Source organism: Cygnus atratus, chromosome 10 (assembly GCF_013377495.2).
Source record: "Cygnus atratus isolate AKBS03 ecotype Queensland, Australia chromosome 10, CAtr_DNAZoo_HiC_assembly, whole genome shotgun sequence".
Classification (NCBI taxonomy): Eukaryota; Metazoa; Chordata; class Aves; order Anseriformes; family Anatidae; genus Cygnus; species Cygnus atratus.
In genome coordinates, this window is record NC_066371.1 from 521,855 (window position 1) to 534,836 (window position 12,982).

Genomic DNA, 12,982 nt, shown 5'->3' on the forward strand with positions numbered 1-12,982 from the left:
GCTAGAACATCTTAACAACTGACGAGATGTGCAGAGTCCAGCTTTGCCTGGAAAAGCCCAATACTCTTCTCAAACTTAGACTGTATTGACAGAGAAGTTGTTTAAAAACACACAAAAAAAGCTTCCTTGTTTGATCTATTTTGCCTCTGTGTCATTGCAAACCCTGTCTATTTATTTTTATAATTTTTCATTCCTCCTAGCTCTACAAAGCCAGCTCAGTTCTGGGAGAACAAACTGAATTCCATTTTGGCTCATGTATCAAACAGCATTGTTTATCAATGTCACTTGCAAAGTCTTTATTGCAAACAGTGATATACGAGTCAGAAAGCAGACAAGTGCTAATTAGAACAGAATGTTTTTAAAGTGGTAAATTAAGCAAATTTGGTCAGGAACCACTGAGGGACTTGGAAACCCTGTAGTGCTATTTCATAGAATGGCAGAATGGTTTGGGTTGGAAGGGACCTTAAAGCCCACCCAGCGCCACCCCCTGCCACGGGCAGGGCCCCCTCCCACCAGCCCAGGCTGCCCCCAGCCCCACCCAGCCCGGCCTCGGGCACTGCCAGGGACGGGGCACCCACAGCTCCTGGGGGCAGCCTGCGCCAGGGCCTCACCGGCCTCAGAGTAAAGAACTTCTGCCTTATATCTAACCTAAATCTCCCTCTCTGAGTTTAGAGCCATTCCCCCTTGTCCTGTCACCACTCCCCCTGACAAAAAGTCCCTCCCCAGCTTTCCTGCAGCCCCTTCGGGCACTGGCAGGCCGCTCTGAGGCCTCCCGGAGCCTTCTCTTCTGCAGGCTGAGCACCCCCAGCTCCCTCAGCCTGCCCTCACAGCAGAGCTGCTCCAGCCTCTGAGCAGCCTCGGGGCCTCCTCTGGACCCGCTCCCAGCAGGTCCCTGTCCTGGGGCTGGGGGCCCCAGAGCTGGATGCAGTCCTGCAGGTGGGGTCTCGCGAGAGTGGAAAGATTTCAAAGTGCCACTTTCCAGAGGAACGCAAGCAGACAGATACATCGCTCACTGATTTCACGAGCAAAGTGCTGCTGTTCACACGGTAGCTGTTTTACCAGCACCCGCCACCCTCAGACAGTAGTTTAAGGCAGTAAATTAGAATATTATTTGCCACTCATAACAAAGGGAGCCTTGTGACATACAGGATGTCATAATAAAACTCATGCTAACAAGGGTACAACTTGAACTGGATTAAAATCAAGAGACCTATCACTTCCCAACTCCAATCCAGCCCAGCTGGTTCCCCACGCAGATTCTCACACTGTCAGAACTGCTCAGTACCCACCCTCCAGAGATTCAGTTATCAGTACTTGGTGTGCTGCATCTGGCTGGGATGGAGTTAACATTCTTCATAGCAGCCCATGTGGTGCCGTGTTTTGGATTTGCTAAAATGGTGTTGATAAAACAGCAGCCCTTTAGCTATTGCTGAGCACTGCTTGCACAGAGCTGAAGGGTAATTTTGTTCCCCACTCTGCCTCCAGCAATGGGCCAGAGGTAGGCAAGCAGCTGGGAGGGGGCACATCCAGGACAGCTGACCCAAGCTGACCAAAGGGGCGTTCCATACAAGATGACGTGGTGCTCAGAAACAAGAGGAGAAGAGGAAGACAAACACCATAACCACCAGTATGTAACCATTACTCATGCTGAGGCCCAGCTTTCCAGGAAGCAGCTGGACATCTGCCTGCCACAAGGAATTAAAGAATAAATTGCTTACTGCTTTTCTTGCTTACTAAACTATCTTTATCTTGACCGACAAGTTTTTTTCCTTTTGCTCTTTTAATTATCTCCCGTCCTGCCAGAGTGGGGTGGGAAGTGAGCATACAACTGCATGGGTGCTTAGTTGCTGTCTGGGAGGGACCTGCCACATTTGGTCAAGCAGCTGCGCCACTGAAGTCCCCTCACTCTCAGCACCTGGTTGACTACACTAGAAAAAAACTGGAAGGCAGGTCCATCTCCTCTCACCTCTCCACTGTGCTTCCCATGGCTCTGGACCGGAACAATACTAAGGAGCTACTGCTCAGAAATACTGCGTTAGCGCATCACCTCTGCCAGGGAGCACAGCACGACAGTCAACAGAGCTGTGCTAGCTCAGACAGGCAGGCGGGCCCACACCACGAAGGTACACTCACATCACACCAGCCACAGGAGCTGACAGGATGCCAGTATTCCTGCGAGCTACCCCACGATCTTAATAACAAAGCAAGTTGCATCACCTACAATTTTCTTCTCAGAAGATGAGGAACTCTCCTACCCTTAGGTAAAGAGGAGGAACTGTGAGAAAACAGTGGCTGACTGTGAGCCCTCAGCTGCTTTGGCGTTCCTCCCTGTCAACCCAATGTATTTATAAGCACGCAAACACATTCAGTTTAGCCCATTAGGTCAGTGGCTTTTCTTTCATTAATGGTAAACATGCTAATGTTCCCAGAAACACACAGGCTGCAGTAGACAGATGAGGAACTTACGTCTGGGTGTTTTTGCTAACATGAAATGGACACTTCCATACAGAACCTGTCATGTGGATTTTAACAAGCATAAATTCTACATAGGTTAAAAGGAAATTCTGAGACAAACAGTACTGAAAAATAGTCGCATTTATTTGAAGTACTGACAATAACAGGTACATATTAAGGAACAAATTAAGTCCTAACACAAGTTGGAGTAAAAACAATTACTTCAAGTCTGAACTTGACCCTAGCAACCTTCCTGTAAAAATCCGTGGCACTTCAGCTGCTTGTCTGAGAAGTGTAGAGGACAGACATTCTCATTTAAAAAAGTTAAATTTCTTCAACTCAGTTCCACTCACATACAAAACAGAACAAGATGACAACTAAGTTGTTAGGAAAACGATGAATCTAACAAGTACTTTGCCAAGTCAGTAGGGAAGTCTCTCAGTTGAGGTATAAGATTGTTTTTCTTCATTGGTTTGACTCATCTATTCTCCTTCGGCAGAATGGACAACAGTTATGCTGGAGCACAAGAAGCTCATAGTCTTCTGTGTGGAACATCTATGAATTAGGAACAAATTGAGGGGCAAATTAGCCTGTGACTAGATCAAAGAAAATGCAAACTGAGCTCAATGGATTTTCTGACACATTACGAAGCTACTATTACACAAGAATTGGCCCTCTTACTTTCAAGCGCTTGTCAGAGCTATAACCTACAACAGAGCAGCAAACATTTTGCAGAGCACTGCCAGTGTAGCTGAAGATGCACAAACCGATGAATGACTTTTAGGAAGGATGAAAATTAGAGTTTGTATAACCAAATGTGACTGAATTCCAGAATTTCAAAAAGCCATTCCTGAGAAGGGAAGAAGGAAAAGAGGGACTGAACCACAAGCTAACTTAGTTTACTGACTGATTTTCCCTGCTAGACTAGGCTGAATGTCAGAGAGGCAGACCAAAAAGGAATAAATACAAATCAGCATTTGTTGTTCAGTTGAGGTTTGCTCAACAGGTTCTGACTATTGCTGTCAGTGCAGCTTCTCAAAGTTTTCTTCCCAAACTCAGCTACCTCAAGGTTTTCAGAAGGCAGCTGTTCCTCTGTGCACCACATTGCTCATTTTTTCATTGCTTCTCTGTCTCTACACCATTCAGGAATTTACTGAATATATCTTAAAGTATGAAGTTATCAATGATTTGAATTGTTTCAGCTAATTTCTCAGTATTTTTTTAAACCTCTCTATGAAAACACTACCTGAAAACATGATGGACACACGGTAATGGAGGCATCTGGTAGCAGGGAACGGTAGTATTGCCATCGCAATGGCTTTGGCCAGCGTTTAATCAGAACATCCCTCCGACTCAGCGACTGAAGAACAGCACGATTCACAATCACTGGAACAAATTCTGAGCCTCCTTGCTGCAGGTGAGCAGGTTTAGAAAGAAACTGTTACCAACTGCAAAGTCCTTTGAGGATTAATACGATCTTGTAAAATGCAAAGTACAATTCAGCAGGAAAAGATAATATACAATGAGCCTGATCTCACCATCTCACTGGCAGTTCTATCAACACTTCCAGTGACGACAGCATCCAGCTACATCTCTATCTTCTTCTCAGTGAGTTTCTATTATAGATGTTAACACAACTCTTTGTAAATAATACCCATGCCCACAGGCACATATTAAAACCTCACAGTAATGATTGTTTTATAGTAATACCCATAGAAGACAACCCCACTGCATGATGATAAAATCAAATTCCAGGAACATTTACTTTAAGATCTTTTTATATACCTTGTTTTTTTGTTGTTTGTTTTTTACGATTTTCCCACCAGACAAACCTTTTTTTTCTTTTTTTTTTTTTTTTTTAAAAGAGAGGAGTTATTATCTGGTAAATCCCTTTCCCTCTCTAGTTCCATCTCTCTCTTTCAGCCCCCTGATCTGTATCTCTCTTGTGATAGTCTACATAACACATTCACACTAGAAGAGCAGCATGAACTGTAAGTCAAGATTTTCTACTGATTTTTATTGGTAGCAAGAAAGAAGCTATGGGAAGACGCTGGTAAGGCTCTTACCTCAAAGCTCAGTTTTGCTGTAAAGGGATCATCATCTTCAATAACATCTGCATTGTCATCAAGCCTCAAACTCTGTGCATCTAAAGACATTTCTTAAGGAAGAACCAGAGTTCCTGTAAAATTGGCTGTTCTCACTGTAGCTAGCACTCACAGAATAAATATAAAACCATTCTAGCAGGACTGGTATCCTTGTTGCTCCAGAGGGTTAAGGCATTCTCAGGCTGCTACAGTGCCTAGGTTATTATAGAAAGTACTAGAGAAGGGGTTCCTCTGATTACAGTAACTAAGGAACTTTATAATTGCAGCAGCTGTAGACCAGCAAAACTGACTACAACCAAATATGACATCAGCTCTGCCTGATTTCTGGTCTGTCCGCATCTGACATTGCAAAAAGCAAGTGAAGCCAACTCTTTAAATTACATTTTAAGCAGTTTTATTCAGAGATTACGTTTTCTTTTGCATTACTGTGCACCTAGTATTATATGGCCCCCACAGCAACTGGGAGCTCTGGGTGCCAAAACATTACAAAAGAGATTCCAACAGGAATGATTATGAAGAAAGTCCATGCTGGTTTCCCTTGCTTAAGAAGAAAGCAGCCTCTAAAGCAAGCTGTTGTTGGAAGTGAGTAACACACTTCAGATTCTCCCCACTCTTTACTGAAAGCAGTTACAACAGACTAGGTACAGCATGGCATTCCACTGTTAAAATGAAGTATTTCAGATAATTAGAAACAAGGTTTTGTGATGAAAAATCTTTATAAACGTAGTAGGTTTAATTAATATATCACTGCTTGTTATACTAACTTGAAAAGGAAACAACATAATCGTACTTGCATCAGTCATATGACAAAAAAATTAAACCTACAAAAAATCAAAATTGCTTATTTATTCCTAAGAAAGGGACTGCAAACAGTTTTTAATCAACAGGATACTGTCACTCATCATCTCTTGCCATTTATTCTCCCTCTTATTCAGTCTTGGAGCTTCAAGATCAATGAGAGCTACAGCTTCTTCATCTGTGATGCCATCTTCCAAATAGAACTCAACCAGATGCAGCACTTCTAAAGGGGTGTGAAAAACAAGGAGCATGACCTACAAGATCTCAGAAAACGCCTTCTAGAAAATACTTTGCCCTTTAAGAAGTGAACATCCTCTGGCTTCTCCCCACATGTTCTCGTGAAGGAAAAAACAAAACAAAACAAAAGTAACAAAACAAAAAAACGCCTCAACTTCTCAAAGGACAACATCTGTGTTCATTAAGCACTTTATACACTCAGTGTTTCAGAATAAAGCAATGCTTTGCTGCTGGTGTCTTGCAGTGAAATCCAACTACGCCTGGGACAAGAAGCAGCCACTTAGTCAAATCTAACAACACTGAAAGGGAAGATTTGCTTGTCCAAGTAACATTGCAAAGGGAACAAATCAAGTACTAATATATTCTGTTCAGTTTAACATTTATCTACATGAAAAGTACAACAAAGTATGATATTCCAACGCACCATAGGAGGACGCGGAGAAGACGAAAGGTTGTCTGCAATTAATGCAGACATTCCCCAAGTTATTTAGCAAAGGGTTGTTGGTAGAGCACCTATAACACAAGGGTACAAGCTCCTGCAAAGACACATACAGAGCACAGTAATCATAAACAGGCCAGCATATCTGGTACACTTTGGTTTCAATTAAACAGGGGTTCCTTAGGTTTACACCACTGATATTACATCAGCCCTAATCGGAAGAAATATTGCTGTGAAATCAGATCCTTAAACATCTGAAAACGCTTTTCTTTTTTAATAAAACAGAAAGTTTTCACATTAAAAAATTGCTGTCTTCACCACTGTAACAATAACATTTTCACCTTGCCTTTGCAGTAACAGAAGCAAATTTTGTATCAAATACATAGTACTAAAAGAAGTCGAAGGGAAGTTTACTGAGATTTTTTTTTTTTAACTGAGAATTTTTTTTCTTCGCAGGTTTGGTCAAATTCAAGTTTTCCAATTAATTCATTTCTCTTCTTTTCAAGAGCACAGTTATTTTAGGCAGTTCTTAAGACTGTGTTTCTATTATTTCAGGTAGCCAGGTGCTTGTTCAGTGCACAATACAATTTATTTTTAGTGCGTACTCCATGAGACGTGGCTTTATAGAGCACTGCAGAAATTCAGGCTTCAGTTAAAGAAGAAAAGGTGATAAAATAAGACTTAAGGAAGGAAGGTCATTCAAGGGATAGGGGGAGGAGGGAAGGAGTGCTAGGAGTTGGGACAAATGAAAGTGACCTCCAGCTGCAGAAAGTCATAAAGACCATGGTGTAATTGCATGTGGATCAGAGAGAAAAAGGCTTGAAGGAATTAATAGGCAGAGAAGAAGGTAGACACAAGACAGGAGAGGGAGGACAGAAGCTGCCTATCAAGAAAGAACTGATTTTAGTTTGTTCTCAGGAGCAAATGGAAGCCTGACCTGAAGAATAACAATAAAAGGACTGCTTCTAGTGGAAATATACCACAGACCTAGCAGAATGTATTTCAGACTTTTGTGTATAAAGCAACTCAGATTCTTGGATTAGGCTACTTATTAATGATTAAAAGGAAACAATACAACTTACTTCACTGTCATGAAATGGCTTGGATCGGATTGTCAGGCTGCCCAACTCAATTGATTTCTGGAACCTAGCTGGAATCTGCAGTCCCTGTAACTTGTCATAGGCATGACGAGCCAGTTTATATGCACCAAGAGCTTTACTCTGTTTTGCCAGGGCAAATAATGTATTACTATAATTAAATTAAGGAATAAAAATACATATGGCATTTAGGAAAAACTACAATGCTCTTTCCAGTCATAGAAACTGTGCAATGAGGCATATTCTACAACAGCAGTTCAAATAGGCCTTAACAAAATACATATACGTATATATATACATATATACACATAACTATATACTTAACTCCATTTAAATAAACAAATGTGAAAGGACTATCAAAAGTGGCTGGGGGTAATTTTTAGTGAGGTAAGGAACTGACCCTCATCCTGGTTTTGGCTAAGATAGAGTTAATTTTCCTCCCAGTAGCTGGTAGGCTGCTGTGTTTGGGATTTAGCATTAGAATAACGTTGATGTCACACTGGTGTTTTAATTGTTGCAGAGCAGTGCTTACGCCAAGCCAAGGACTTTCCAGCTTCTCGCTCTGTCCTGCCAGCGAGCAGGCTCGGGATGCAGCAGGAGCTGGGAGGGGACAGACCCAGGACAGCTGACCCAAACTGGCCAAAGGGGTATTCCGTACCATATGGGGTCATGCTGAACAATATATAGGGGTGGCTAGCCGGGGTGGGGGGGTGCCGGCTGCTCGGGGATAGGCTGGGCATCGGTCAACGGGTGGTGAGCAACTGCATTGTGCATCACTTGCTTCGTACACATTATTATTAGTAGTACTGTTCTCATTATTATTATTTTCCTTTCTTTTCTGTCCTAATAAACTGTCTTTATCTCAACCCACAGGCGTTCATTTCTTTCTGACTCTCTCCCCCATCCCAGAGAGGGAGGGTGAGCGAACGGCTGTGAGGTGCGTGGCTGCCGGCCCGGTCAAACCACAACTGCCCTACATTAATACTGCTTTGGTTAAATTTTCTGACTCCATTTTGAAGTTAATTTTGCAGCGAATGGATTTTCTCATCCAAATTTTACATATACAGAGAGACAGATAGCTATGAACACCAGCAGTGCACTGCCACCTACTAAATGTACATGATCTTACTGGAAAGAACTCAGCGCATGCTGTGGCAGTGACCAAGGGGTGTCTCTTTCATTAGCATGTAACAATAGCTGCTGTTTAGAAAGCTACCAATCATAATGGGCACAAGGAATATTATGAAAGACTTTTTGAAAGATTATACGTTTATAAGTGAGGAAGTTACTAAAAGGAAAGCAAATATCCCATCCAGAGCCACAATGGAAGCAAAACCAAGAATATCACACTGTCCCTAAGGCAACTGCTGATCCTTTTTGTTATTTTTTTTACAGACAGGTACACTTCTACAGTGTTCACACAGGCCTTTTATGAAGTATTTCCAAAAGATGCAATATGCACTAACAAAGCTGTGCAAATGTTAGCTTGATAGACACTACACAGCTATAACGGCCTCATACGAAGCAAAAGCGCCTGTTTCTCCCCTCCCTCCACCACCTCCTGTCTCAGTTCAGTCTCCTTGCAGCAACACTGTCAAGATCCAGAGCCAACATCCTGTTTCAATGACTAGTATCCTAGAACTTGCTTCCCTGACAAAGGCGATGCATCAGACTGGGTGGGTGGCTGAGAATTACATGTTGGTTGATTTTTACAGCTCCCAAAGACTGGGGGGGGAAGGTAGTGCAGTTAAACACAATGGTTTGAAGGTGCTGATTATTTCCTTAGGGACACAAGTCAATTTCCATTAACTGTAACCAACAGCTGAAACTGAACATACCCTAAAGTAGATCTCTGCATTGTGGATCAACTTCAATTATTCTTTTCATCCATTTCAGCTTCTAGATTCTGTGCTGTATTGGAAGGATACACTTTTGAGATCCCCAAAGGAGTCTCCTTTGTTAAGCTGTGAAGCAGAAACCTGGAAATATTGAAGAGTGTTTCGGGCAAGTGGAAACTGAAAGGCTCCTCCTGCAGTATTAAAAATAAACAGACATTTCTAAGCTGGCAAACCAACAATTTCTATCACTAAGCATCATAACACTAGGCATCTCAAGTACCGTGTCTCTTGCATACAGCTGCAAAAAAGAAGAGGTGCTGACAGAATATACCAAGTAGGTTTTACATGCCTAACACCAATGTTCGTGCCTGCTACACACAGAAAGACGAAAAGAGATCCACGTAGTTAAAACAATCTTTAACAGGCTATTTAAAAACAGGACATACCAGCCACAAATGGTGTAGAGTCTCCACCACTTAAGGTCTGAAGTAGTCTGACCAGCACACACCTCAGCTGCAGAGAGTCTTCTTTTGCGTAAGGGCATGGATCAAGGGTTCTCAAATGTTTTACAGAAGATATTTTCACCAACAGTGGTGGTAACATTACTGTAACTGCTGGAAGCAGCGGGAGATCCCCCCTCAAGACTGTATATCATTCTGGAGTAATTTATAAATATCATTACTGATACAAGTACCACACTGTGGGAATCTCTAAGCTAGGGTGCCTTCTGTTCAAAACTGTATTCCATGATTAAAGGAAGAGCCTACCATAGCCAGCGTAGGACTAGAGACCCAGTCACTGGAACCAAGTCAATACAGCTAGCAAAAAAAGGACTGGGGGTGGAAAGTCAACCGTTGTCACATCCTCTGCCCACACTGAGATACAGATCTGCTAAAGTTGCACTGCAGTTTTTAGGAACTACGACAACAGAAGTTCTTGTGCAGTACAACAGAAGGCAAAGAAATAAGTTACTATATAGTATCATTGATAAGTCATTAAATACCTCTAGTTATTTCTGGACTCCTAAAAGAAAAATGCTCATAAAGCATAAGTACACAACTTCTAAGGTAAATATCTTACCGTATATCTTTGAATATAGTGATAGACATGGTAAACTTCTGCCAAATGCTGGAAGTGATGAAACTTCTGTAACATTTCAGTCTTCTGTTGTTCATTCTCTGTGGGATGTAAAGGCATTAGTATACGTCTCCAAGATGAGTCTACAAGACTCAGTGGGAAGAAAACAATGTATTATGATACCAGTGCCAGCATTTCCAAAAGAAGTGCATACCAGTCCAGGTGTGTCCTATCTACTTGTGCAAAACACAGGTTAAACAGACTTGCTGTTTTTGTGAGCAAGTTTCTGCTTTAAAAAAGCATGGTAAAACACAACAGTTAAAGCAATAGTTTTAACATAGCTAGAGGCTATGGCAGAGTTAAAGGCAGAAAATAGTAGCTGTGCATCACTGGGAACTTCATTCATGACTTCAGAGTTTATAAATAAAATGAGTTTTGAAACATTTGTTTCATAGATATTAAATACACTACTAAAAATTTGGAACAATTTGCATTTCCATACAATACCTCAGGGGTAATATGTCAGCACTATCATGCAACAGCTGAACTAAAAAATGTACTTACAGCACCAAGCATAAGACAGTATTATCAATCTTTGTATTCGTTACCAAGCTACATCTCTTAACTACTGGCTCCACTCCTCTCCCACTGAAGAAGAAGAGATGACAGCTAATAATCAGGTTTTTATTTGTTGTCAAAAATAGTTTGTAAAGTATCTCCCCCACCCACATTCAAGTACTAGGCAGATCTTATGCTCCAAGGCCACCTTTTAGTTACTAGTATTTTAACCTGCCAATCAGTTCTCTAGCTGAAGTGTGTTGAGGGAAGGTACGTGAGGATACAGGATCCCAGGAGACACTATTTTGATTCTAGCCAGATTTCAGAACGAGGCCTACACATGCCGATGTTGTTGTTTTGCTCATCTGTTTTAAATAAGCACATGGGAAAAACAGGGGACTACAAAAATAGCACAAGCCAGAGCTACATACAGCACAAAAGAAGAAAAAACAACAGTGAAGTAGTTGCAGCAACGCTATCACAATTCACTAGCTGTTTACATGCACAAGAAGGTAACAAATACGACTTCCTTTCAGTTACTTACCTTGGGCTATATCTAAACACTGCATGGAAAGCATCCAGTAATAATAGGCTGCATCATTAAATCGGCTTTCAACCACAGCATTGTGTGTTAGCTGCTCCAGCACTCTTACAGCTTCACTCTGCCTGCCAGCCTTGTGGAATGCTATGAAGAAGGCCAAAACAAAGAGGATTTTACAGTGTGATTATATCAATTAACTGAAATTAATGTTTTTAAATTAAGAGCAGCCTATTCAGCCAATATCAAATCATCTACTCAGAGAGGATGAAAAGGATTATACACTCGTATTTTTCTCCTTGAAAGCAGCAACACTAATGGAACATGAGATGGATCTGTAGGTATTTCATGGCTTTTGCACTGTCTCAGGGGCTCTTGAGCTGACAGACATTGTACAGTGCAGGGTGTTCTGTTTTTTTCTTTAAATATAGAAAAAAGTAAAACCACAATGATCTTTAGATTTGTATACAAGCAATCTCTAAACACCACAAATCACACCTGCATTCAAAACTACTATAAACTGAAGTTAGAGCTCTAGTTTGTAATGCTGAATATTAAAAAAAATAAAAAAATATACCATTTACTGTATCATTCTAGCATTTATTAAAAGCATTTCTTTAACTGACCCTCAGAAGCCAGTATAAAGTTAGATCCTGAATTCTCACTTGATAAAAATTTATTTGGCAAACACTGTCTTCATATAGGGTAATAAAGGAAAAAAATAAGTAAAGATAGTACAATTGCCTCCTGACTTTAGCTAGCTCCGATATAACCAAATTCTCATATATACATACACAATGATCTCTAGCTCACCCAGTTTAGGGGAGTTTATATCAGCCAAGAAACTTCAGCATAGTCCTCTGCGGAACTAACTGGGAACAATGTACCTATATGTGCAGAGCTCTATGTGCAAACTACTAAGCTGCCCTAAAAGCAGATGCTCAAAGGTTTACTGCTGAGACATATAAACTAGTTTTGTACAGACAGCTCACATCTGGCATGTTCACTAGCTTGGCCCTTATATGCAAATGCAGTTACACTCTTAGATCCGAGCTGGCTCTGGAAATAGCAGATGCAACAGTCACATGGAGCTGCACCTGAGAAAAGGAAGTATACTAAAAACATGCTGGCTCCACATGGAGCTTGCTTCAAATCTCTTCTTATCCCTGGAACAATTTACGAATAGAATTTTGAAGCCTGTCCACATGATGGAAGGTTGACAGTTCTCTTTAAAGGTAATTTTATAAGCCTAACAAAAATCTATGAAAATTCTTAAAGAAACATGAAGATTTTACTTGTACAAACCCAACATTATCTAAACATAAGGAAAAACAGGTCTTTTCACTCTGGTCTGCAACGTACTTGCTTGCTACACTTTGAATCTTATTGTGATGAAAATATTAATAAGAACAGTTCAGATTATATGCCAAATACCTGTTGCCACATGTCAATCTCAGCTATGCAATGAGATGGAAAAATCTGGAACTATATTTGGATGCCATCACTTCTGATAGATCCGTCACATTTTCTAATTAAATAGAGACCCCCAGCTACTTTTCTTTAAGACTGGTCTGAAAACATGGTTTCTATTTGTTTTTGATTATCACTGATAAGAAACCCTCGAGGGCAAAGACTGCACATTCTGTGCTGGAAAAGTACAGAGGACATTTTGAGTGTCCAGTGGTCTGTCAGCAAGTCTTACCTTTTTGGGCTTCTTCAAATCTATCGTTCTCTGCTAGCCACTGAGCATAAGGGACATAGACATCATCTTTGAATTCAGGATGCTTTTCACTCAAAGCAAATGCCTGAGGTACATAATAAATTCATTTTTTAGCATACTG

The 12,982-nt window shown here is 41.1% G+C and overlaps 1 protein-coding gene across 2 annotated transcripts in view; it reads right to left on the reverse strand.

Annotated features, from left to right (window-relative positions):
• Positions 1-2,576: 2,576 nt before the first annotated feature.
• IFT122 (intraflagellar transport 122) overlaps positions 2,577-12,982 on the reverse strand; it is a 32,637-nt gene continuing 22,231 nt past the window's right edge. The window contains exons 20-29 of one of the 2 annotated variants that reach the window (XM_035546689.1): positions 12,844-12,946; positions 11,148-11,288; positions 10,049-10,146; positions 9,059-9,159; positions 7,116-7,281; positions 6,019-6,130; positions 5,452-5,580; positions 4,521-4,600; positions 3,701-3,865; positions 2,577-3,009 (exon numbers count right to left, since the gene is read on the reverse strand). In XM_035546689.1, coding sequence (XP_035402582.1) covers positions 2,920-3,009; positions 3,701-3,865; positions 4,521-4,600; positions 5,452-5,580; positions 6,019-6,130; positions 7,116-7,281; positions 9,059-9,159; positions 10,049-10,146; positions 11,148-11,288; positions 12,844-12,946 — 1,185 coding nt within the window. In that variant the 3' untranslated portion in view covers positions 2,577-2,919. The remainder of the gene's footprint in view (positions 3,010-3,700; positions 3,866-4,520; positions 4,601-5,451; positions 5,581-6,018; positions 6,131-7,115; positions 7,282-9,058; positions 9,160-10,048; positions 10,147-11,147; positions 11,289-12,843; positions 12,947-12,982) is intronic. The other variant, XM_035546688.2, reaches the window with a different exon arrangement.